We start from the raw sequence: 26081 nt of genomic DNA, 5'->3' as shown, positions 1-26081 counted from the left end.
TGCACAGCAGACCAGCAGTAAATCCAGGAGGCTGTTGCACCAGCTGAACCATGAATATGTTGAAACAGACTATGTCCTCCAAAATTAATGTTTTTGGGGGGTGGCAGTTGTTTATAATTCTGTAATGAGAATTTCAGTTTTGTGTATAAACAGTGGGAAAAGTGAACTAGGCAATGTAAACCAGTACTTTACTTATTTTTGAGAATTCGTTTGTAAAACTTGATGTTTACATGACAGTTAGCACTGTCCTCCTGCCAGAAGATATTGAAAAGGAAGGAAATGAACTGTGCAGTCATTTACACCCCATGAAAAGACATTTGGTAGCTTAGAAAGATTTCTTGGTTTCTCTAGTGACTTGTTTGTAATGTAAGCTTGCTGTCTTTATATTCTGGTCATGTACAGAGTCAAGCGAAAGCAGCACTGGGAAAAAAATTGTAGGGCCAAATCCATTCTAATGTAGCTTCACCACAGTTGGTGGAGTTAAGCCAGGAGATAATTTGTCCCAAAGATTTTGGAGCAACAAAGCATTAAACTGAAGCTTAATAGAGCATTAAAGCTGACAGGAGTAGCAAGAATTTATTTGCAATTAATTTTCACTCAGAATATGGTAAAATGGTAAAAGGAAAATTTTCCAAAGCTGTAATGAGCATGCACAACCTCTGAATTCTCTGAAAAGGAAGCCGGCCTTTCCCATAGGTTTCCATAAACATATCTCCCCATAAATATACACTGTTATCTCCTGGTTTTGATCTGCTCACTTGTCCAGTTAGGTCCATGCAACTGCTAACTTTTAAAGCTGAGTCCTTGCCAAAGCTGTCTGTGCTCTCAAAGTAAAACAAAACATTGCACATAGGAGAAAAAAAAAAAAAAAAGCGTGTTGCTGATGAAGACAATGATAGGAATGACCTACTAGGACAGATGCACACCACATCACATAATAAATACATTGTTACTGCATATGGTATGACATCACAGATGTGCCTGAACACACTTGATGATTTAGCACCTTTTGCTGTGAGATAAAGCTGTGCCAGATTATGGCAGAAAACAATCCAGGCAGCAGAAGTATGAAGCACTTTTCCAAAGAACATAAGTAAATAATTTAATAAAGTGTTTTGCTCTTTTTGATATAGCATGTTTGATTCTAAAGGACAACAGGTGTTCCATGATCAAAGATCTCCAATTACAAAGATGTGTAGGACAGAGAAGCAACACTCTGGGGTGGTGGGACTGTGTGTTTTTTTCTCTGATTTTCTTTTTTCTGCAGTACCCTATCAAGGGGCTCTGGGTATTTAGCATAATTCCTTTCCACACAATCCAAGCCATTTTCTTTTCTAGAGTAAGGATACAAGAAACCTTTCTTTAAGCCCATTCAAGGCGAGTAGTCAACCTGATGTTCTTCACTTTGATCTGGGCTACATTCTTTCTCTTTTCTAATCCTCTTTGATAAAGGCAGAATTCTCTAAGTTTCTGCTAAACTTTCCCAGGTTTGGATTCCTATCAAAAATATTCTAGGCCTGCTAAAGTGAATTGGATATATCTAGATTAAATATCACTCCAATGATCTCTAAAAGGAGTAACAACTGTACTAGCTAGAGATATTTGAGATAAAATATAGTACTGCTAGTGGAACTAAAAGTAATCTGAAATCTTAATTTCAACATCTTCTTTTAAAGGTATTAATAATGCAAGGTTTCTAAAACAGTTTTAAAAGGTTTGTAAGGATACTTTTGTGTAAAGAAAATTCATCAGTACTGAACTAAGAGATCACTATGAAGAGTATGTGTCTCTGCTCTGAGGGTAGATGATGTTGTGTGCCCTTCAGGCTGGGTTCATCACCATCTGTCCAGACTTAACACTCTTGTTATAGTGCAGTACCAAAGTATGGAATTTCTCTCCATCCTATCACGTTCCAGTTCTGTCCATTATGAACCTGGCTCTGAATGTGTGGAAGTTGTGTTGCTCTTGCTTGGTACAATAATTTGAGACAAGCACAGACTTTGAGAACACCACCAACAGCATCAGTGACAGGGACTGCTTTGGTGAGTCCACCTGAAGCCCAACATGGTGATCACTTTTCTGGTAACTGCTGCCCAGACCTCATTCCAGTCCTTAATTCCTCCTTTGGCATGCTGACAGAGTTCAAGAACCATGCAGTACTATTTTGTGCTTGTCACAGGAACAAGCAAAGATCAACTGTTGACTTCACCCGGGGCAATGGTTTAATCACGGCAAGTACCTTTCTTCTGCTAATATGTATGCAACAAACTGAGGTGCTGAGAAAGCTGCAGTGTTGTTTCTTACCCAATGCAATTTGCAAACTCTAGGAAAGGCTCTAAAAAGACCTAAATGGGAATTAATTGTCTGTTTCTTGCTTGTTCATTTTCCTCTCCCTTTCCCCAAAACTCGCTAGAAAGAAAACTTTGTTTCAACCTTCCCTTATTCTGGATCATATGGATCAGAACAGGATCTTGTTGCACATCTTGTTTTAATCAAAATAGGCAGTGATAGCACTAGCACAGGAGCCTATTTTTATCGTCTGAGAAACAGCTGTAGATGAATCAAGAAATAAATTCCAGCCTACATGAAATTTCAGTGGTCCAGAGTATGGTTATCACCTGTCCCCAGAACACAGCTCATGAACACATGCCATGGGTCCTAATACACATACACATCTGGGGGGAGATTGATTAGGTGAGGACAATGCTCTGAGCCACACTGAAGAAAGACTGAAAGGCTCAGTTCATCCACCTCAGTTCATCCACCTCCTATTCCCTCCTATTCCCCACTCTAGAAAAAAACACAGGGTGTGTAACTACAAATCCCCCACATTTCAGCTTTTGGTTTTGGCAGGTGGTTGCACTGAAAAAGTGTTTGCAGATAAACAGGGTGAGAGAGAAACCAGGCAGGTGTGCTGGCACAGATGACCCTGTATTTAGAGTAATGCTGCAAACAGCCATAAACAGGTTAGCTACGAAGCTCCTTGGAATAGTGTCATCTGAAAAATTATGGGGAGGGACAAGTGTGAGTTTAATCATTCCCTTTGTCAAAGGGAGGCTGCAGAGACCCTCTGTTCATTTGAGTAAAAGAAAAGCTTCCTAGCAAGAGGGCTAGAGAGATCCTTTCCTATTAACCCTTGCATATTCTGTGATTCACTACTTTATACGGAGGATAAATGCTCCAAGGAAGAAAGGGCTGGTATTAATAGTATAATTTGCTATTTGTGGGAAGTTGTCTGCCACAACAGGCCTGGTAGAAAGTCATGGATAGGCTCAGTCTCTGCCTCAGTGAGTTTGTCCTTTAGATGATGATGTAGACTGATCAGAAAATGACTTAGGATTGCTTTTGGGTTGAGGGTATGTGGAGTACATTCTGTGAGCTCTTCTAGTCTTGTCAATGACTGCAGTGGCTACATCAAGCCCCCACTCCAGTGAGCCACAATGTTCTGACATCAGGGGAAGTTCTGGGGTAAAGTAGGGAATGGTGTTAAGGTAGTTTGAAGGCTGGCTTCAAGGACAGCACCTTCTTCTCCTTAATTCCAAGTAATGTCTTTTACGAATGACACTTCATTTCATGCTTTCAGTTTCTTTTGGTGACAAAGGATTAAGCTGTATGTGAGGCTGCAAGTTTACAGCAGCAAAAGGAGGAGGAATGAGTTAAAAAACATTTAAACCTGAAAGTAACAGCTGGACATAGATAAAGTATGAGAACATGAATCTTGCAGGCTATAGCTGAAGATCAAACACACTGAGAAAAGCTGTTTTTTCCCTCAGTATTTTCACATGGCTCTGCCTCCAGGCTTTGGGCAAGACCAGAAGCAAAAGTGCCAAAGTATCATGAGAAAAGCTGCTCTTGCAAAATTTCTGGCCTGACCAGAAGTAGGAAAATCTCATGAAACACTGTTCTCATTTGCTTTCCAGCCCTGCTTGGCACGACCAGGAGGCCAAACCAGGTTCCCCTTGGTTTTGAACCATATTTGAATTCTTCTTTGGTTTCTCATGTCTTTTGTAAATAGTACTCTGTAAACCTGTGGTATGTCAGCTGTGCTGACTTGACACATTGATCCCCAGACTGGTGCAGACCAGCAGTGATTAAGTGTTTTTGAACCTTGCCTAAAAGTTATTTATCATTTACTACTAAGTGGAGATCCTGCGTCCATTGCAGTAGGAGCTATACAAAATGACAGAAAAATACTTTGTCCAAAAGAGCTGACTCTAGTGGGTAAGATGGGATTTTGCCTCAGTTCCTCATCCATAAAACATGGATATACAGTATTGCTAATATCACTAATATAAGTGCATATAACTAGTCAGCATCAACCAACATGTTTTTGTATCTTAGTCCGGATCTTAAACCACAAGACCATTCTCTCACTTCCAAATTAATGTGTTACACATTACAAGAAGTCTAAATGCAAACAAAAATATCTGAAAAGCATGTTGTGCAGGAAACTGGCTGGGATTCAGTGAGTTCACAGTCAGCCTCACTCTGACCATGTAAGCTTGTATGTTCTGTTGTTGTGCCTGTAGACAGTAAGCAGAACTGGATTCAAGGTCAATATGCACAACATCTGTGCTTACTGAAAGAAAAAAAAATCTAACTCCTACATTTTGAAACTAATAAAACTAATGACGTACAGAAGAAAAATACATATTTTTAAAATGCCTGATTTAGAGAATATATTACTGTAAAGTTGAGTACTGTAACCACCAAACAAAAGAAAGAAAGTTGGGAGAGCTTGCTGACTCAGCAAGCTTCTGTGGAATCAAGTTCTCTAGGAATTTTTCCATTAATTTAGTGTCAGTTGCTAAAAGCCATATACTTTTGCTCACTTTAGAGATTGCTGTTTTAGTTGCTACAATGTAATTGAAGTAAGAATGTACTTCTCATCAAACAATCCCCTTCCTCCATGAAATAAGCAATATGGTTGATTTCAATGAACTACAGGCACATAGTCCAGTTTCTCTTTATATTAACGAAATAAGGCAAAACTCCCATGCTGTTTTCAACCTATGTTTTATAGTTATGACATGTAGCCAACAGCAACATGCTGCACTGAAGGTCTGGGGACACACACATTTACCAAAGAGGACCTGCTAGGATTTCGAAAAGCATGAATTCCCTGGGGAGAATCTGTGGGGTAGTGCAGTGCCTCAGGGCAAACTGGTACAGCCAAAGAATATATTTCTGACTGTGCTAGAAAGATGCCCCATGCAAAGTCCATTAGGCAGAACAAACACAGTTCTGTTTTACATGATACCAATGGATTCTAAGGGCACATTACTGGCTTCTTGTAAAAAAGGATCTTCTTTGTGATTGAAATTCCTGAGCATAGTGCACACTGCAGCTAAACTGGGGAGGTCTGCACACAATCTCTCTGTTGTATTTCTGTCCTGAGTATGTGGTACTGCGGAGGACAATAGCAGATGGGACAGTTCAGTCCTCACTGAACAATGCATGGGGTTATATTTTGACTTATAATGTTTTTATAATTTAGCAGAATTGAACTGTCTAGGATTTAATACATGAAGCAGTATCAAAGAGCAGCTTCTGGACCAAAAGTGTTTAGAAGTAGTCCATTATTTGGCCTAAAGAAACTGTGATGCAGAGCTTCACACTGATGCACTACAAAGACAAAGCATTACTAGTGGATGTTGCATGCAAGATGCTGTAAGAAAGGCCATAGTCTGTCATAAAAAACCTGATGTATTTTAGGAAGGTTTCCAAATTTTATTTTCTGTATTTATTTTTTATAAAGTAGTTGTCTCTCCCACTATTAATATTAGTTATTAAATAGTAGTTGAGCAAATTCACTTCCTAGCTTTCCCATCCCTGTGGGACCAGGCTCCTTTGTGACTAGGTAGAGTGAATCCTAGCAGAGTGAATCCAAGACAAGTGTCCATACCATAAATGACTAATAGTATTGCTCCTCTTCTAGATAAAAGAGGACAGTGGCTACAACTTGTTTAAAAAAATATTAGATTCTGTTAGCTGACCAATGCATTCCTCAGGGTACCACTGTGTTTTTTATTTTATCTAGTGCCTGACAATTACAACTTTCCTCCAAAGAAGTACAAAATTAAGATTTAACTTTGGTTGCAAAATAACAAACCATTGCCTCCCAGAATTTCTGTTCTCTGTTGGTTAACCACCCCCAAGTGCTTGAAGCACATATTCTCTGAACTAGCAGAGTTTTGATTGAGGAATATTTTCCATAGACCTATCATGGTCCTATCATGGTTATCTGCCAGCTGTGCTGGTTTTCCTTCCAGAACTACACCATTAACTAAAACTACATGATCACTGCTAAAACAAATTACTATTTGCTGTATGTTTAATTTCTCTTTCTTGAGCAACCTTCTCCAGAGTGAAACAGTGTTAGTTAAAGGTGAGAAAATGATAAAGGCATAAATAAATATAAATATAAATGGCTCTAGAAGGAATCACCACCGTGATACAACTCTGTCACTGAAATGATGAGCCAAAAGCATGGATGTACAGTGTTCTTTTTCTTTTCTAGTCCTCAGTTCCTATCTTGCCTAGCTTAAGCCACAGCTCTGAAAATACAAAGTTGAAAGGGAAATCAATGCTGGGTTGATTTAATAGTGAGACAGAAATTAGAGCAGTGACAACAACTTCTGCGGGCATTTAGGAACCATTAGTTTGAGTGATGATGTATATTTATGCATGTAGAAGGTGTTCAGGATTGATTTGTAGGCCTTAAAAATTAGTCACTGGCCTTAGAGCAAGCCCATAAAGTGTGACTGAAAGTGTAAGAAGCAAATGGGGAGGGAGAGAAAATATTTCAGAGAAACTTCTGTACCAGAATAGCAAAATGACTAGCATCACAAATTCAAACATCATTGGGCAATCATGAAAACCAGTTAGATAACTTTTCTTCAAAATTATATGAATAAAAAAAAGTGCAGAAAATAATATTTGAGTCTATTTCTAAGCTTCTATCAGTTTGATAAAACAGAAGTCAGGCTGTTTCAGCTGGGGTTTTTTTAATGTTTTGTGATTTTCATTGGCACACAAAATATTTGTAATTTTTCGGCAAATATAACTTTGAAGTGCTGTTGTTCCAAAACCTTTTTTAGCAGAGGTTTTCTGGGATTTTTATCTATTACTCTTTATAGATAAACATTTAAGATGTGATATTAACTGCTTGTAATTACACAATATTCCTATAGGGCAGGGGAACATAAGTAGGATTATAATTACACCAATACAAACAATTATATAGATAGGGTCAAAGCCAAACAGTCAAAATTAGAATTTTTTATATTTAAAAATAATATTAAAAAAAAATTAGAACAGCATTGACTCTTACTCATAGTGATGATTTAGTAATTCAGTGTCACAAATTTACCATTCCCTGAATTGAATCAGCCCCATAGTTGAATTGGTTGTAACGAGTGTTTTTCAGTATCAAAAGCAGTTTAGGAATGAGTTGAATCTGAAAATAAAAATTCATTATTCTTAATATGTGGATGCTGAAGCAAATCTGTCATTTGTTTCACTTTGATATTATTCCATGAAGGTGTAGCCAGAAAGAGGAACATAGGTAGTAAGGAATAATGAAGTCTGCAGAGTGCCTGGGATGTGGTAAATAACGAAGAGATCAGGTAACAGATACAGTGATCTCAATCACTGCATAAGTGGCACAGCACCATGTCTTACCATAGGCAAATGTAAAACTGAAGGGCTACAACTTGTTACCATAAATTGAGGTTTCTTCTCAAGAGAATGATTCAGAATCAGCTAAACTTGAGTTTCCAGTATGACACTATGAAAAAAAGTAACCTTTTTCTTCATCACAGATGATCTTGTGCGCTACAGCACTGGTTTTTTGGGTGTTTTTTTGGTTTTTGGTTTTTTGTGGGATTTGTGGGATTTTTTTTTTGTTGTTGTTGTTTTTAATCAAGGCTAGTCATTAAAAAGAAAAAGAAAAGCCTACTCTAATTTAGTTCTCTGAGCAATTAGGTCAGCTGTGCAAAAACAAGCAGAAAGTTTACTACTTCCAAGGATCTAAGTGGGTAATAAAATGCTGAGAACAGAGTGTGCATCTGACACAGGCCAGCTCCGCAGCACTGCCCCACATCTGAGCCAAGGGTCTTGGAGTCAGCTGAGATGCAGGTATTCAAAACTTGTATCACCAGCCTTGGGTCAGAAAGAAGCAGATAGCTTGCTAGGCAGTCAGTGCCATTGGACAAAAGGAGAACCATTTGGTTTATAAGGAAAAGCATGGAAAAGTAAAAAGTACAGTAATTGTTCACGGAAGTTGCCTTGCCCCCCCGACAACTCAAGAGTGGCATAATCATTGTGATTTTGAGTTCTTTCCATCACATGAACACACCAGCTATATCAGGTCAGAGTGCCATGTCAACTGAAATTCTCAGCTAACAGCATCCATGGCTTTTCCTGTTTGATACTGTGGACCAGATAATCCAATGTTACAAACAGATGCATCCTAACAGACTTGAACAGAATCACGCTCATTTGTCTTTGGGGGCTGACCGTGTTGGGCTTGCCTGCCTTGACCTTTAAAGCCCAACACACAAAACACTGCTGCAAGTTCAGGAGAGGGGGTGAGGTAAAACCTAGAAAAGATGGAGAAGAAAGAGTGAAGGTCTTGAAAAAACTAGTCCTGTAGTTATGTTTAAAACAGAGAACTAATAGCAAACTGTCTCACTGCAACACAAAATCTGCAGTGCAAAGAATATTCTCTGTCAAGAAGTTGATGAAAATACTAAAGCCAGTGCAGATATTCTGATTTAAAATGGAGTTCTGCTTTCATTTCTCTTTCTTTCCATTCTCTCTCATTAAATTGGAACAGAGAAAATGGTATTTGAGGTAGTCAAAATTGTACTCTATATCATTGTTTCTGTGTGTGTTAATCCAATGCGTTCAGAGATTCATTGCCCCCAGCATCTGAAATGCACTGCCTGCCTCAAGAGAAGTTTCCATGTCAACTATTTAGATGGGCAAAAGTCTCTCAATTCATTGACTTGACTGTTTTTTTCCCCAGAGTGTATTTGAGGGACAAAAAGCTGCTTTTCATAGACATGATTATCTGTCATGACTTATACCTCTTAGTTTATATTTTATGGGACTGGTAGGATGGTAGGTCTGAAGAAGCCACTTCCAGAAGTGGAAACTGCATGTTGCAATGCATGCAACCCTAATTCTCTCCATGACAGTGCACTGTGGCATGGAAAGCACAGCCAGAGTTTAGGTCCAAGTGACTTATAACATCCTATGAATCACATATTTTAACATCCACCTTGTTAGACTTTGCATCTCAGATGGCAAAAAGGTGGTCACCCCATCTTCCTCACAGTGAAAACCTGTTCAGCATGACTAATATTTAATTCAAAAGGCTCCCCAGATTTTGTGTTTTGCAGCGGGTATATAGCACAGGGGAGATTAAAGAAGACAGAGTTAGACAATTTTCACTGGTATCCAGTGGCAGAGGAGATCTGATCCAAAAGGCAATGGGCAGAAATTGAAATACCAGAAATTCCTTTTAAATATAAGAGCTGTTTTAGGGTGAAGGTGACTGAGCACTGACACAGGATGTCCAAGGGGGTTATGGTGCCTTTATCCTTGGAGATAGTCAACACCTGAGTATTGAGCAGGGGGTTAGAATAGCTGAGCTCCCCAGATCTCCCCAGCCTCATCAGGTTTGTTGTTTTTGTGATTTAATATTCTGGAGTCATGTGGAAGGTTTCCTGAAAAGCACCTGTGTTTTGAAGAGTAACAGGGAGAATAAAAGTGGTATTTAGTATGAAAAGTGTGGGGAGGTTTGCAAACACCAGGGGGTTTTCAGTTTTAGAAGTTTAATGTGGATGTGCTGAGCACCTCATTTCTTGATTTATATATGAATGCAAAAGTACATTAGACTAGATTTTTAAGAGGACTGAGTGCATGATATTTTCTTCTTTAAATACCTACGGATCTTTAGTGAAGTATTTTCAGCCATCTTCACTTCTTACAAAAATTTGAGCAAACATGCTCCCTGGTCCCATACTTCTGGAAAACTAAAGATGCTATTTTTGTTATAAAGAACAGTATCACAGGAATTTAGTAACCAGCCATAGCTAAGCGAAAAACCCTGAATATCAGAACACTGGTAGCCCAACTGTAGGTTAAAACTGTACCAGACCGTTCAGATCCAACTAAAACCAGACTCCTTTTCCACAAATGGATCATAAATGAAATGAAACGAGAGTATTCTGTTCTACAGGCTAGGTATTTAGCTCTACCTGTATGAAGTGACACTACATTAGCAGAAAAGGCTCAGCTTATATGTGGTGGAACACCAGTTCTTCCAGTTCTGTGTTCTGTTGGATGTTTATCTGATCAGTGCACATAATTTTCTCCAACAGTAAATCAAGGAGTCAGGGAGGGCTTAAAAGAAAAATTAGCTGACAGATGATCTGTCTTATGGACATGTACAGTATGGTACTTTTTACAGTGTCCAAATTCAGTTATTTATCTACTTAAGTAAGAAGGAATCAGGATTTTTTTTTTTTTTAGAATCAGTATGGAATAAATCAACTTCACAAGAAGGCATTGAATATCTACTGCTGGTTATTCAACTGCTAGCTAAGTCTGACGTGGAATCCTACTAAAATGTAATCTGGGCTTTTTCAAGAACTTTAAATTGCTTTTTCACAGATCTGAATCTATACATTTAACTAGTTATGCTTGCTGCACTTTGGCTGTGTTCCTCACTGTAACATAACCACCCAAGGTATGTTAAAATATCCAGAGAAGAAACCACTGTATCTTAACTTGCAAGATATGCTAAGCAGATAAACAACATCTTTTCTAGAGTGATTAATAAAATGGCAGTGATGAATGACATGACAGCCACTGGAGATTAAAAGAGAAAATAACGGGAAAAGGTTGAGTTTGGAAAAGCTAGATAAGGCTTGTGTTTCTGGGTACTGTATACAAGGAATACGAGAGCTGTGCCTTCCATTCCCCATCTGATTTGGTGTGCTAAATATCCATTCTTTAGCCTTAATTCTCTCACACCAATGGAAGGCACCTTGGAAAGAGGTCTGAATGGGTCAAAATATTGATCTTAGATTCTCTGGAAAATAAGTGAGGGATTTACCTTTAGCAGCTGGATAAGGAGACTAATTGATTGGGAAAGAATCTCAAGAATGGAGGTGAGATAAAGAGAAGGTATGACATGATGCAGAACGTGGGGTCAGCAGGGTCAGACCTTCTGTATGTGCTCCAATAATTCTGCTGGAGTGAGACAACAGCCTGTTTCTGAAGGCTGACCATCCAAAGTTGCTTCTATCTCTCTTCAGTTCTTACTGAAACAAGCAGGTTTTTTGCACAGACAGAGATCAGAGCTAAAGTCTTTATTTAAGTTACCTTAGGGCGATGCTCCATAGTGCCCTCTGATTGTTTTTAAACAGCTGGTAGTCTTCAGGCAACAGCTGTCTTCTCACTTGTCTCACTTCCCTGGCTCTTATCTCTATAGCTTCTGCTTTTGGCCCTTATCAGACATCAAATGTATCAGGGGCTTGTAACAGGGATGACTATGAGGCAGAAAGAAAAGATGTGATAAGAAATGTTTATGAACAGTGATGCTTTCATAAGATACTGCTCTTCCTCATATAAAAGAATGGCAAGGTCCAAGGGATTGCACTGAGGTGGTTTGTATCCTTCATGACAGACTCATTTGGCCTGCCCCCCTCAAGAGCAGAGCCTCTGCCACTGGACCCCACTGTGGTTTCTGTGCACACTCATCCTGTTGAATCCCTGTGTACAACTGCCAGAGGAACTGGTTAAAACAACACAGGCTCTAATGCAAAGTCTGCACACTAGAACCAGCTCTTAACCATCCATCATCACAAGTTATGACCATTGTGACCACAGTTCAGATAAGAGCAGCTCATGAATAATGAGCAGCTTGATAACCTGGGCCAAATACATAGTAGTGAATGAGTACTTTGAAGGGCTTGTAGTTACAGAGCAGTTCCCTTTGTAGGAGGCACAAATTTCAACAGCTCTGTTCAGTCTGACAGCAGAGAGCTCTGGAGCTTGTGCAGATACTGAACTACTACTGAGTAGCATCCATGAGTAACTGCTACATTTGACAATTGCAAGATTTACCTCTATCGTAACGGGTTTAATCCCAGTGTTCCACAGAAAAGAGTGCAATACTGAAAGATGTGAAGCTGTGGCATTTTAAAATCCTAAATGTACAGATTACATCTCAACAAGTAGGGTGACAGGACTTTTGCATCAGAAGTAGCCTGGCCAGTGGCCTGCAGCAGAGGCAGAATGTGCCCAGGTCTGCAAGCACCATGGTCAGACAGATCTGGGAGAGGTGTGGCCACTGCTGTTGACCACTCTGTTTTCAGTCACAAAGGGAACTTCTTGCAGCAAAGCAGCACTTTGTGACTTTGCTCAAGTCAAATATAGCTGAAATGAGGAAAGCTTGCAATGCCTCACATGTGCTTAGGGATAGATGCCTCTCAGAGTCAAAACAAACCCTGATGCATCCTACTGTTATTGGAAGTACAGAAGACACGACTTTTAATTATTTGTTATTAATGAATTATTTCATTATTCAGTAATTCTTCAGTAGTAGCACTGACTTTAGGATATACTAGATGTGTTTAGGGCTCAGTAACTGATAACATAATCACTCAATTTCTTCTCACGTTTGCACCAAGAATCTTGACTTGCTATCAATTTTACCTTCAAACCATCCCCCTGCTGCCCTCTGCTCTCTGAACACAGACTGAAATCTAAAGTTTCAGACATTCTAGGAATCTTTCCTGATTCTTTTTTTTCCATTCTCTGAGAAACCTGATCCACCAGAAGGGTGGGAGAGCTTATTGTTTTTTCGTCTGACATCTGGATTTCATTAGCAGACTCATGCGTGCTGAATCAGGAATGGGAGCTCAGAAGAAAGCAGATGAGAGTTAAAATTACGTTAATGTTGAAAAAAAATGCCCCTTCTCTTCTCCAACTTCGCAAACAAACAAAACATGTGAGTCACATTGTGAGCTCAGCACAAGCACTACAGCCATATTAGCTGAACCTACTAATACTGGATATATTCTACCTTAAGCACCTATACAGGAGAACATTGTATTATTTACTTATATATGTCAGTATGTAAAAAGACTCCAACCAAAACTTTCCAGTAGTTTCAAGTTAACACCACTAATTTGTAGTTTTGTAGTATCTTCTACCTTCTATTTAAATAAATTCAATAGACTATGAAAGGAAATAATTTATCACAAACCAACCATAAAATTACAGTTAAGACTTGCTGCTTAGGAGACTTCTGTAAACACTAGCAGCAAGAGAGACCACTTTTTTAAAGTTTAACAGGAATGTCAGCAGTGGCTGAAAAGTCAGGCTGTTGTTAATAAGCATAGCTTTCACTGCAGAACAGCAGAAATAGCAATAGATGCAGTAACTCTGTCAGTGCTGTACATGGTGCTATGCCAACAGCTTCTGGATGACTGAAAGAGCTCATCATATTTGCTAAGGCTCATAGCTGCTGGCATAAAATATCCACCTTTACAACCTACTTTATCCTTCTTCTCCATCTCAGTGCAGAACATCTGGCTCCCAGACCTCGAGTGCCAAGCTATCTAGTCAGCCCTGTCTTCTATGGGCTTGAAGAAAATGAGGAGACTCTAAGCATCCTTTGTGTCTGTGTCACACAGGGAAAGGGGGATTGACAAGAAGCTTTTGGTCATGAATTACAAGATCAGATGAGTCTAGGATAAGGAATCTAGGAAAATTACAAAATGGTAAAAAGCTGAGAGTGTGGTTATAGATACTGGAGAAAAGCTGAAAGAAAAAAAGGCTGGAGAAAAACATGGAAGTCAGGCTTTGATACTCCCCAGCAAGCCACCTCAAGAAAACTCCATATAACATTGAGACAGGTCTATCCCCTCTTGAGGGCTTCACCTACACATCTGAGGACCACATGATACCACACAGGATACAACTGTGTAATATACTTACATGAGCTAAAAAATTGATAGAAGTTTTGAGTCACTAGTGCAAAAATGACTAGCATGCTGTAAAACCACAGTGTGGTTAGTTTATTTGTGTAACAGCACTCTGTGCTGCCTCAGGAGATATGGATATCACCCTTTCCTGAGAAGGGTACATGCCTGTGGCAGGTGATATGCAGGTAAATATGTATTTACATCACACACTTCAGGAGAGGGATGAAGCCCTTTATTTATACAAGTAATTATTTTCGAGGAAACTGGACAATTCATGGGCTTGATTTGATTTTCCTCTTTCTCATGTTTTCTGCAAACACTTTGACCAGGGGCAAGTGCAGCACAAAAGCCACTGCAAGCATTTTGGTGCTGGTTTGTCCTCACATAAAGCGTACAGATAATCTGGCCTTGGGACACGTGATATAACAGGAGGACTTTTTTCATTATTTTGGAGAAAACTTATGAAGGCAGCAGTGAGGTTTGTCTTTATATTCTAATCTATTGAATATCCTTAGCTAGAGTTTTCAGAAGTCTGTTTTAAGTAGCAGAGCTCCAACTTGCCATAGAAGAAACAGAAAAAAGAGGAAATACAAAATGCAGGTCTGGAATTACTAGTACTACATTTTGTTTTTTAAAACTATCTAAATCAAAGCCACCTTTCTATTAAATGATGACTCCTCTTTGATCTTCTAGGAAAGCCTTCTTGTTTGCCATTTATTCGGAGGAAGCCTTTCTCTTCCCCACTTTTTGCTCTTCTAATTTTTTCAACTGTGTAATCAGGAATAAGACAAACAAGACTTCTATATACAATCCTCTCAGAAGCTATCTCTGCTCTCATGAAGCCTTCCCAGGGTCTCCATTCCTTTCACTGTAGCCCTGACAGGGCAGTGTCTGGGAGGGCAGAGTGCACCTGGGCTGGGTGTTCCTGGCTGCCAGGTGGTGTGGGCAGCCTGGCTCAGCTGCAAGTATTCATTTGCCTGGGTTGTTGCAGGGTTTTAACTATAGTTGCACACCTGCAATGTGGTTTAAAATTAGAAATTGACTTGAAACCAGTATTTTGTATGTGAAACCTTTGAGCCTGAGAAATGTTCAGGGTTACTCTGAACTCATTTCCAAGATTATACCTTGAGACTGTGTTGAAAACCAGCTGAAATGTGTTACTGCTCTCCAAAATGAAAAAAAAATATATTATTTACAGGGTTAAATAATACAGAATATCTCAGAAGGTGCTGCTGTACTCCTATGCACATTTCTACACAGAGTTAGAAACAAAGAGTAGCAAGTTTCTTGTGGAAAATCAGTCAGAAATCTGGATAAACTAGTTATCAAGATTATGTCATTTCCAAAATGTCTGCTGTTGCTGCTAAAATCCCCCAAATGTTTCAATTTAAGTGCCTGTATATAGTCTTTATTGCTTTAGCTAATGATTTGGCACTGACCAGGCTCTGAAATAAAAGGCTTATTCATTGTTTTCTCCAATTACTATACAAACATTTTAGCTTTCCTGCCAAATGAAGGACATTTGGAAAAAAGTCTTAAAACCTTTTTTCTCTTTTTTTTTGTCTTAAAAAAAAGCTTCTACAAACCTGCAAAACAACTCTTTAAATAACAATGTTTTATCAGAAACATGAACTGATAAGTTATAGGATAAAATATAAAATGTTAAGGAAAGAAGTCTATACTAAGTTTACCCCAAGCCTCATGTCTATGAAGCTGACATTCCCTGTATCACAGAACAGAGTCCTGTGTTCCTGATCCATGCAGTGCTGCCTTCTCTCCTGCTTCTACCTCTCTCTCTCAGGCAGTCTGAAGGATATCTACAATCCTACAGACACAGAGGACAATAGTTATCTGAGAAACTCTGCTCACATCTCCTAGTAGACCTTTTTATAGCTATGAAAAGAGACATATCCCAAATATGTAAGGCTCCTTCTACATTTATTGATATAAGCCAGGCAGAGTAGAATACCACCAGTATTTGTGCTATACCAGGGAAATGGAATAGGGATTAAATTCCATTTAGTATCTTAATTTCTTGAGGGAAGTGATACAATGGGAGGGACAGGCAGGACTGCGTGGTACATGCTGACAGCAGGAAAATGAGAGGGGGCCCCTGGGTTGGATTTGTGCCCTCACAATCTACTGACTGTCCTGGGACAACCAGGAAAGCAAGGAGGGGCTGAGCTGCACTGCTGGCTCTTGCCAGCAGAAACTGCTGATCTGCCTTCAGCCATTTGCTCTTGTTCACTGCTTTTGCCGTTTGCCAGCTTCCTCCTCTGGACAGGAACTTCAAAGGAAAAGGCAGGGAGAGAAACAGCAGCTGACACCCCTGCCAGTCACTTTCTCCTCAACAGCCAGAGCATTTCCCATTTCCATGACACCATCCCAGCCTCTGCTCAGACCTTGAAGGCCTCCTCTAATTGGGCATGTAGTTTATTTATCAGAAAATACATTTTCATTTTTGAGAAACAGGGAAACGAGGTTCTGTTAAAACTGAGAAAGGGAGTTGAAATATTTATACTTTTGGCAGATGTGAACATTTTTGGAATTTCAAACCAGAAACACAAAGAAATAAATTTTCAGTTTGGGTAAATTAGGCTTTTGAAACATTTCCAAACAAATTCTCGCAAAACAAATTCAAGCCATTGCAAAGTGTAAAGCTTCCACTTCAGGTTTTGCTTCAATTTTTGCTTTTTCAGCTGAACAACTTTTTGAAACATATTTTCCTGGAGAAAATTCTTTTGGAAAAAAAAAAGTTATTTGATTCGTTTTTTAAATATAGATTAAATGAAGCTACCTTTTTACAGAAAGTGTTTGTGCAGGGACATTTTGACAGGTGGTAAGTTTAGAGAGGCCTTTTTATGTATTCGATGTTGCAATAAATGCCTGTTTGCTTCTACTTTTATGCTTTTACTTAAAACCATAGTGAGGAAGGATTATGGTAGATATTAATGCTGGGAGATAGATCTTGAAGAACGGTGATCATTTATTGCAGCGCATGAAAATTTAGTTAATTTTCATAAATAACCCCATGATTAAATTTGATGGGGACATTGGGAAGTCACAAAGTCCAGCCTCCTGCTCAGAGAAGGACCAACACTGAGTTCAGGTCAGGTTTACCAGGATTTTGTCCAATCAGATCTTGAACACTTCCAAGCATGAATGGGATTTCCACAACCTATATTTCACACTAAAACAAAATACTTTTATGAAGTGAGAAAAAATGGTTCACTTAATTTTCCATTATTCACCTCTTATCAGTGCAAATGAGGAATTGATAAACTAGTGTGGTTTAATCTCTCTCTTTACCTTATCTATAAATCAGCTGGTGGAGGGCTGGAAACCAGAGTTACTTTCCTCCTCAAAAGGAATGCTCTTAGTACTAATTTCAGCTAAACACGTAGTTATGGTTTATCAGGATTTCTACTGCAAACAGAGAGGTTGTAAACAGAGTTCAAATTTAGTGTGATAGCTATGTTCAGTCTACTTCAAATGAGTTTATAAAAGTCTCTCAGTGACTTGCACAAGATTTGGACCTGGTTTATTGTGCATGGATTTTAAATATAAATTATGCATGTTTAAGATAGCGAATGTAATATTAGCATGCAGATATGCAATAGCAGAAACATAGGGCTGGGAGGTGCTTTGGGATGTTCTCCTCACTTGTCCCTGGCTGGGATCACCAGTGCAAATCTTGGTTTATGTTCACCTGACTGTTCTGAAAGTCCTCCAATGATCAAGAGCAATCTACTTCAAGGCCTCACAGTCAGAGCAGCCTAGCTGAAGGTCACTATTGGACTCATTAGCTGTGGCTGTAGAAAACAGACTGTGCCCTTCATCTGAGGCTTTATACATATTTGCTAATTTTTAATGTGACTTTTTGTGGGAACAAACAACACTGGTTCTTCAGCCTTTCAGTACAAGTCATGTTTCAGAGATCTCAAACTGATTTTGCTCCTCTCCACTTTACTCTGAATTTCTGTGCCCAACCTGGAGCCAGAGGAGGCTTTATCAGTGCTAAAACCCTATTCAGTTTAAATGCTGAGTATCTTTATGGTTTTGCATTTAAACAGTATTCTCTTCCTGATATCTACCTTGTTGCTAGTTGCCAGTTGGCTTGAAATTATCTAGATAGTGAATATGAAATGAGATTCAAAGATTCAAAGGCAAATAAAAAGTAGTTGGAAAACCTCAATGAAATGCAATCCCATTCCCTGGTGGATGATCCAACCTGTCACACAGCACCTGGGACTCCACTCCAAGGCCACTGCAAAGACCAAGCAAGCATTGCTTAGAGTACTTGCCTTTATCACCACAGTCTGTATTGCAGACATCCCACAGGGATGAAAAAACCCATTTGAACTTGTATTAGTATATAAAGACTGAAGCACAGCAATAACAGCTTAGTCATGGGCCTGAAGGAGCAGCTTGGGTTTGGCTGGACTTCCAGACTTTTGGGTATGTAATGTCAAGTAGTGTGCTAGACAGGAAAGGGGCACAAGCACAGTTTAGTAGGTATTTTCTGTTTTCTTTTTCACTATCCAACTGTTCTTAGTTTGGTAAGTTAGTGTTCAGTATCTTCTTTTCAAGCACACAGTTTATCAAAAAGTTGGACATAGATGCCCCATACTCTAGACACAGCTTTAACACAAGAACTTTGGGAACAAGCCCTCAAAAGAGGAACATGCTCTTTGGATCCCCTCTACTCAGGTACAGCTGTCTGAGTCACTTGCCTCTGATAAATGGTTTGAAACCATGACATGCACAGCTTATTGAGAATTTGCAAAAGAGTGCACAGTGGGTATTTTTTGATCTTTCAGACTCTTAAATAGCTTATATTTTCAAAAGTAAGATGGATGTGACCAATTTATAGCCCACTATACTCTGGTTACAAGATTTCTGCAAGTCTTCATAATAGAAGTAGAAATTATCTGAAAAAATATATTCAGCTAATCTCAGAAATGCTGAGAAAACTTGGCACAGCTAAGTTCAAGCATATGAGAACAAAAAATAACAGTCTGCAATAAATTTTGTAGTATATTTTATATCATGGAGTTGTCAAAGTGGCTCCATGTGACAAAAAAAAAATCATCTAAGCCAAGTCCAAATTATCTACAATAGTTTAATGCAGGTTCTCAATGAAAAAATAGGAATAAATGAAATCAGCATGTTGTGCTGATTCAGAGCCTCACAGTCATCCAGTATCATGTAATGTGGAATTTTAGTATGTGCATAAGTATTTGCAGAATGAACACCTAAAAGCTACAATTCCTTACAGAACTATGTGCAGGTGAAGAAATGTGCATGCCTAAATGTATTTCAAAGCTAGAGAATGAAGGGGCGAGACATACAGACTTTTTTTCTAGACTGCCACACATAATTTGAAAGTAATTACATATAGCAGAGATTTAACACCTTTTCCCTCTTGTAATGCAGGCTAACAGGTTCTGCCTCAGCACTGATCTTACTAACACCCCTAACTTACCAAATATAAGTTTAGCTGTTGCTTTCTTTTCTTATGTGGCCCATATTTTCATCTTTACCTCTGCAAGAAGAATGCTAATTTTGGTGATTGAAATACTGCTTTATTTATATCAGGGATACTTCAGTAACTCTCTAGGCCAACAGAATAGAAGCATAAATAGGAAAGGCCTGTACAGCACCAGATTAAATGCCACCAAGTACATTTTGTTCAAAAACCATGATGGAACCTGAAAAATTAAGCCCATACAGGGCATAAGATTCCTCCAGGAATGGGGAGATTAACCCCCTCATCCTGTAACTGAGTAACAATGATGGTATTTTACTCAGTTCAACAGAGAAAAGACACATTTATTTGGTTGCTGTCACACAATATCCAAAAACCTATTACCAAATGTAAAATGTAGCAACTGTCAAAAACATTTTCAGACTGAATGTTAGGATTTTCTGAGGTCTATGATCTCCTTTAATTCCAGAGCTCTTTGAAATCTCACCTTTACTTTAAAGGGAAGATAAATTCCAAGAAGTCTGTTTGTTTTGCTTTTTTTTTAAAAAATTATATTTTGGGGCTAAAAACCAGAAAGTTAATTTTTTTCCAACTTTGTAGAGATGCTAGTTTGTTCCTCATTGCCATCTTAGTCAGCCTTTGGTACCTGGAGAAATCACAGCTGTGAATTCCTTAAATGTTATGCAGCTTTGAGATCCTTGCACAACCATAAGGCACAAGTCAAATCAGATGAATGTTTCAGGCATGAGAGTTGCTCCAATCCTGCAGCCAAATAGCTGCCTGCTGAGGCAGCCCCAGTGCCAAAGATCCACTGTATCCGACCACAGGGAGGGACAACTTCAGGGCAGTGTGATCTGGCAGACCAATATGGACCAAGAAGAAAGGACTAAACTCAGCTTGACACTGATTTCTTCCACATCCTGCATGAAACCACAAACGCAAATCTATGCAAACTCAAGCAGCCACAGCAATTACCTACTGCTCCTATTGACTTGAATTTGTGCTCTCAAGGCACTTCAGTCTCACAGGATCTGCTTCAAAGATCCCTGTTGGCAGTGGAGAGACTCCCACTGTTGGCCACGTTAATATGGACCATGGCATGCATTTCAGCCACAGGTTTAAACAGGCAGTGCAGAAGGAGACTGACAGCTTCCCATTACATACATGTCTGCAGCAGCATGTCTGTACTCCTGTGAGCAGGCACATGGCATTTTCCTCTGTAAGTACAACGTAAAACTGGGAAACACTGTGCAACATTCCCCTGTCTCCCAGAAGCTGGGATAAATAGTGGCACTGCATGGGAATTTGACTGCAGAACAGTGATATTTGCCCATTTTATTTCCCCACCACATCAGCATGAGGTAAGGGTTCCTTGCCTGTGCAGAAATTCACAGGAATTGTCAGAGAGGCTTTTTCAATGAGCTTGGCACTGGCACAGTATTTGAATACAGTCAGGGCAGAGACACCAGTAGATGGAACTGGTGCTTGGCAGAAACGCCAGGTAGAGCAGTTTGAAAATTCTGAATACAGAGATGCTGTGATGGAGCTCCGAGCTTGGGCTTCTGTTGCTGCTTAGCAAATTAACAACTAGAATGACATAAGCAAAAAATGAGGTCCAGGATTTGTGCATTTACTTTCCAAAGCAGATTTCTGAATAATGGCAAAGGTTTATTCGCTCAGCAACATCTTAGAATGTGAACTAGGTGTTTTATTTACAAGTGTCTACCTAGACTGCATTTAGACATAGACACCATACCCCATTTTTCTATACTTTTCATAAATTAAACTTCTATGATAGGTCTGAGTTTAGGTTGATGACATCATGGAAGAGAAATCATGTCAATAACATTCCTAACAATTCAAAGGAGCAAGATTCATTTTGTATAGGCCACACTTGGTACAAAGGAACTCACTGTTTATATTTTATAGGATTTAAAAACATAGTGAAAATGGGTGAAAAGAGACAATGTAACTTTTTTTAAAAGATCTTCTAATAATTTCTACACCTGCTGTATCAAAAAATGTCATATGGAATCATATGTCTTTAGCATTACTGGTCCAGAATTCATTGGGTTTTTTTCCTCATAGGGGGAATACCAGGCATAGCTACAGTACCTTTGGGTACACAAATAAGTACACAAGTTTTGACAGATATATATATATATTTATATATCATGCAATCAACCACTTGTAAACCAGATAGGAAAAGTACTCTCATTCCTTACCTTCCTTGCTATTTAAAGAGAAACATCTTGTTTATTTTTTATGGCACTGTCAATGATAATTTAAGAGCAGGGCTATATTAAGAACACTGCTTTTAACCTTTATTCTCTACACATTTTTCACTTCATTCAAGTCAATGAGAATTCTCTATGTGCAAGAAATCAGAGAGGTATCAGTAGGACGTTATTGTCTAAGCCACTGAAACTCACAAATTAGTTTTGGAAAAAATGTAGGTATGCTATAAAGATGATAGTAAAGATTAGTGCTGGGTTTTTATAGACGTAATTATTGCAACAAACAGCTTTTTGCAAATATAGACAAATTGGAAATGATGACTCGCAATCATACTATTGCTCTTATTTCTGGTAGTTTCCTAAACAGAAAAGAACACTTTCTATGACTACGTATGACACAAACAACATGGTAAAATAAGAGAGGTCTGCTAAATCCCATTCAATTTTCAAACAGGTAGTTGTGGACACAATATTAGATAAATTGCAGATACAAGAGGTACTTAAAAATTAAAGCTGGCAGTTTTTGTTTATAATTATTTAACCTCATGGAATATGATCATCACTTAAGATATAAATCTGAGCTGATGCATGCATTTTCATCAACTTTTACAGCGACAGAAAAAGGACATATATTTTTAGTGGTAGTAACAGGCAATTAAAGGAGGATACTAACTCCTAAAGTTGTTACACAATTTGTTTGCTATGCAGAAAAAACTTCATAGAACACTCCATTTCAAAATGTGTTTCTTATTAGACAGTTTCATAAAAACAAAAGAAAAATACTGTATGATTTACTGATACACATTTTGTTCAGATCAGATTAGTTTATCTCTTTTCTCTATCCAGGTTTTAGTACTTTAAAACACACAGCTACAGCCCTTTTTTGGTAGGATTTGCTAAACAACTTTTATTTTTGACAGCACTAGCAAAACTAAGCATCAAAACCTAAGATAGTAAGCAGTGCATAGAATGTTCAAACTAACAAAACAGTTCTTGTCAAAAGCACTGGTAACAAATGGGGACTTTATGACAAAAGCCTGATCCTGCCAGTGCTGCTCCCTTCAATGTTTTCAAAGTTTTGAACATAACTTGTGTACACAGGATCATCCTCTTTAGAACTGTCCTCAAACTCGGGTAACATAAGCAAAGTGTGTATGTTTCTGTGAATGCTTAACTCTGCTTTTTCTCAAGAAAGCACTTGCTGATTAAACTAGAAAGCACTTGCCTGTGTTAGAAGAAATCTCCAGTTAAACAGAATCAATATCACATCACCCATCCCTTAACTAACATGAACAGAAACATGCACACAGCGCAGAAGGCACTGACAAGCTCTGCTCTGGGATGCCACATGTAGTCGTGCATGAGCAAGGAATGAAAAGCACAAGAGAACAGCCTTGAGAAGCCCAGGGGAATAGAGGCTCTGTATACTTTGTGTGAAGAAACTGAGAAAACCTGCCTTGGTTAGTCCTACAGAACGAATGCTGAGAGAGGATGTGATTGAATGCTGAGAGAGGATATGATTGCAGTCTATTAATACATCCTGAGATAAACACCAGGGAGGGATAAGAGCTATTTCAGTGGAGGACAATGTTGGCAGGAGAACAAATGACTATAAAGTGGCCATGAGTTACACTCATCCTAGCAATTGGAAGATTTCTAGCTAGGAGAGGACTGAGGTTCTGGAGCAGCTTTCCACACCAGCAGTAGCAAAGGCAAAATACTGAAATGCTTCCCAAGTAAAACCTGATCAGTTTTCAAAAGGGGCTATATGATATGGCTGCCTGTAACCATAGGCTGCACGTGGTGAGCGAGCAGATGTTTCCCTGTCCTGTGTTCCTTTACTCATTCCTCCCAAACTCACAGGATAGTCACAGAGTATGTCAGTAGGAAGTCTTTCCACTTCCTGGTTCACAGAGAAATTGAAGACTTTACAAATTAGGCCTGAAAAAAAAAATTATACAGGATGTGCAATTTAAGAGAATTAGTGTTCCTGCACAATACTTAATTGTTCATATCTCCTGAATTTCTGTCTGTTTTCAGTTTTCACTAACATGTTAATTCCTAGTGCCTCAAATAATAAAAATAGCTAAGAAATAAATAATGCATTATTGCTCCAACACTAACACATTCACATGGTCTGTGTGAGCTGCAGCTTGCACATACTGATTGTCAAGAGACCTGTTGCATTCATTTGGTTTCTCACACAGCATGGCAAAGTACAGCCATCCACCCCCAGTCCAGCAGTTTCTCACTCTGTGACATATTTAGTAGTTGGATTTTCAATCCTCTTTTTAAGTAATGTATGCTATTACATGGTTCTATCTTTACATTCTTCTGTAACATGCTAAATTAAGTAAATTAAACACTTAAGTAAAGAAACAAGAGTACTTTCGATCTCCTAGCAAAGAAAATTTCATAGTTTTTTCCTAAAGAAAATTATTACTCAACCTAGATCAAAATAAGAAGTAAAAATATTTTCAAGTGCCACACCCAAGACTGCAACCATACTTTAATTCCATAGCTTTCATTAGAATTAATGAAAGACATACAGTGCAAATGATGAAGTTAGTCTATGCATAACAGCAAGAGGAATACACTCAAAGCTCATCTGATTTAGCCTTGATTTCATGCTCTCCTTCCTCTGCTGGCAGATGTTTTACTGCCTGTGTTTTGGTTTATAAACGTCTGACATCCTCAACAGCAAATTAACTGTAGTTAATTTTTATGCAGATTAATTCTGCTGAAAGTCACACAATAAGAGGCTAGGAGGTTAAAGTCATAATGAAGTGGATGATGGTAATGTCCACATCTGTGTTTTTAGAGTATTGGCAGCATTTTAATTTCCTTGGGACTTTACATAGGATGTTGTTGAAATTGTGCAAGTTTAAGCCAGCAACACAACTGCATCCAGCTGAAACCAGAAAATTAAGAAACCTGGTTCATTCTGCTTGGGAGCTTCAGGGGAAAAAAATTATAGATTGGTAAGTGCTTTTAGTGCACACTGGTTTATATCCCTTTTTGAAGGAAATAAATATTGCCAGCTTTGCCACTACAGAAAAGTCCTAGGAGTCAAAGACCATCACATTTTGCAAAGTACAGTAAACCTCTTCTGTAGGACAAAAAAGACTTTGTACCCAAAATACCTGGAGCCTGTGTTACAGCAACACTGATCCAAAGTTCTTTCTGAATGTAACAATTTCTTCTCCTTTAGCATATGTAAGTTGTTATATTAAGTGCCATTGCAGAACTGACTACACACAGTGCTGCCCGATAGAAAATTACAGAGTAGCCATTTTTAAAGTTACCAGAACGTACTTAGCTGTGTGCCTAAATTAATGTCTGCTGTAATACTTGCAAGGCAAATGAAACAGTGTACTTTGTCCATCAGCACTATGATAAAGAATAGATTAAAAGAACACATGGCTACCATGGCACTTTGTCAAGATACTTCTTCAGTGTTACTCTAAAGTATTTCAGTCAAATTTTGTGTATCTAAACCAAGGACTGAAGAAAATATTGATGCATATTTTTTTCAGGATATTATTATTACTTACCTGGGGGCAGTCTTTGATGTAGTGTCCCTTGTTAAAGCAGAGGTGGCACAGGTAGTTAGGAGGTGGCCTCTTGCTGGGTTTTCTGGCTTCTGAAGAAAGGGATAGGTCAGAGAAATGCTCGGTGAGGGAGCTTAACCCATCCACAATGTTATTAAGAGAGCCATAAGGTGATGCACTCTTGTAGAGACTGCTGCTCAGAGCCTGCAAAAGAAAACAAATAAGTCACATGCAACACAGTACTGTATTAAGGATTGTTCTGAGGGAGATTTGAATAGGGGATAGATAAAAATAGCAGAAAAAACAAAGTGATTATTTTTTTTCTTAGGAACACGGCTACACATTTGAGGGAAGCAATATACAGGCTATTAATAAAGAGGCTTCACAATGGCAGGGCAATGCAGCTGGTCACCCCACTGCTGAAGAAACTTTTGAGCTTGCTATGATTCTCTTAGTGCAACCTTTCCACTGAGCAATGATTGCTTTCTTGTGTTTGGCCATAATGCATTCATAGTACAGTTAGATTATGCAGGCAAAAAGCTGCAAGAACTCACAAAACAGAACCCTTTTGTATCCAAAACTACTTATGCAAAGAATACTGAAGGCATGGAAAGGAAAGAACACCAAGAAAAATGCAAAGTAACTTCCAATTTCCAATCTGGTTAATGAGACAGTCAACAGAGAGTCCCATGTTCAAATAATAACAACAAGCATTGAGAGCTACATCTGGTTTGGATTTTCTGAGGGGGAACCTACTGTGATTTAAACATTTCCTGAAAAACAGTAAATACCTAGGTTC

The 26081-nt window shown here is 38.7% G+C and overlaps 1 protein-coding gene and 1 long non-coding RNA gene across 2 annotated transcripts in view; one reads left to right on the top strand and one right to left on the bottom strand.

The window, feature by feature from the left end:
- The window catches only part of ZCCHC24 (zinc finger CCHC-type containing 24), a 108064-nt gene that overhangs the window by 64947 nt on the left and 17036 nt on the right, over positions 1 to 26081 (bottom strand). Inside the window, exon 2 of the mRNA XM_039727260.1 lies at positions 25286 to 25486. Within this exon, the coding sequence (XP_039583194.1) occupies positions 25286 to 25486 (201 nt within the window). The remainder of the gene's footprint in view (positions 1 to 25285; positions 25487 to 26081) is intronic.
- The window catches only part of LOC120510907, a 96396-nt gene that overhangs the window by 67902 nt on the left and 2413 nt on the right, over positions 1 to 26081 (top strand). The gene's annotated exons all lie outside the window — the stretch shown is intronic.

The sequence above is a fragment of the Passer montanus genome, unplaced genomic scaffold (genome assembly GCF_014805655.1).
Source record: "Passer montanus isolate IOZ18808 unplaced genomic scaffold, ASM1480565v1 scaffold61, whole genome shotgun sequence".
Lineage (NCBI taxonomy): Eukaryota > Metazoa > Chordata > Aves > Passeriformes > Passeridae > Passer > Passer montanus.
The sequence above is the reverse complement of the archived record's forward strand: the minus strand, read 5'-3'. Positions and strand labels throughout refer to the sequence as shown.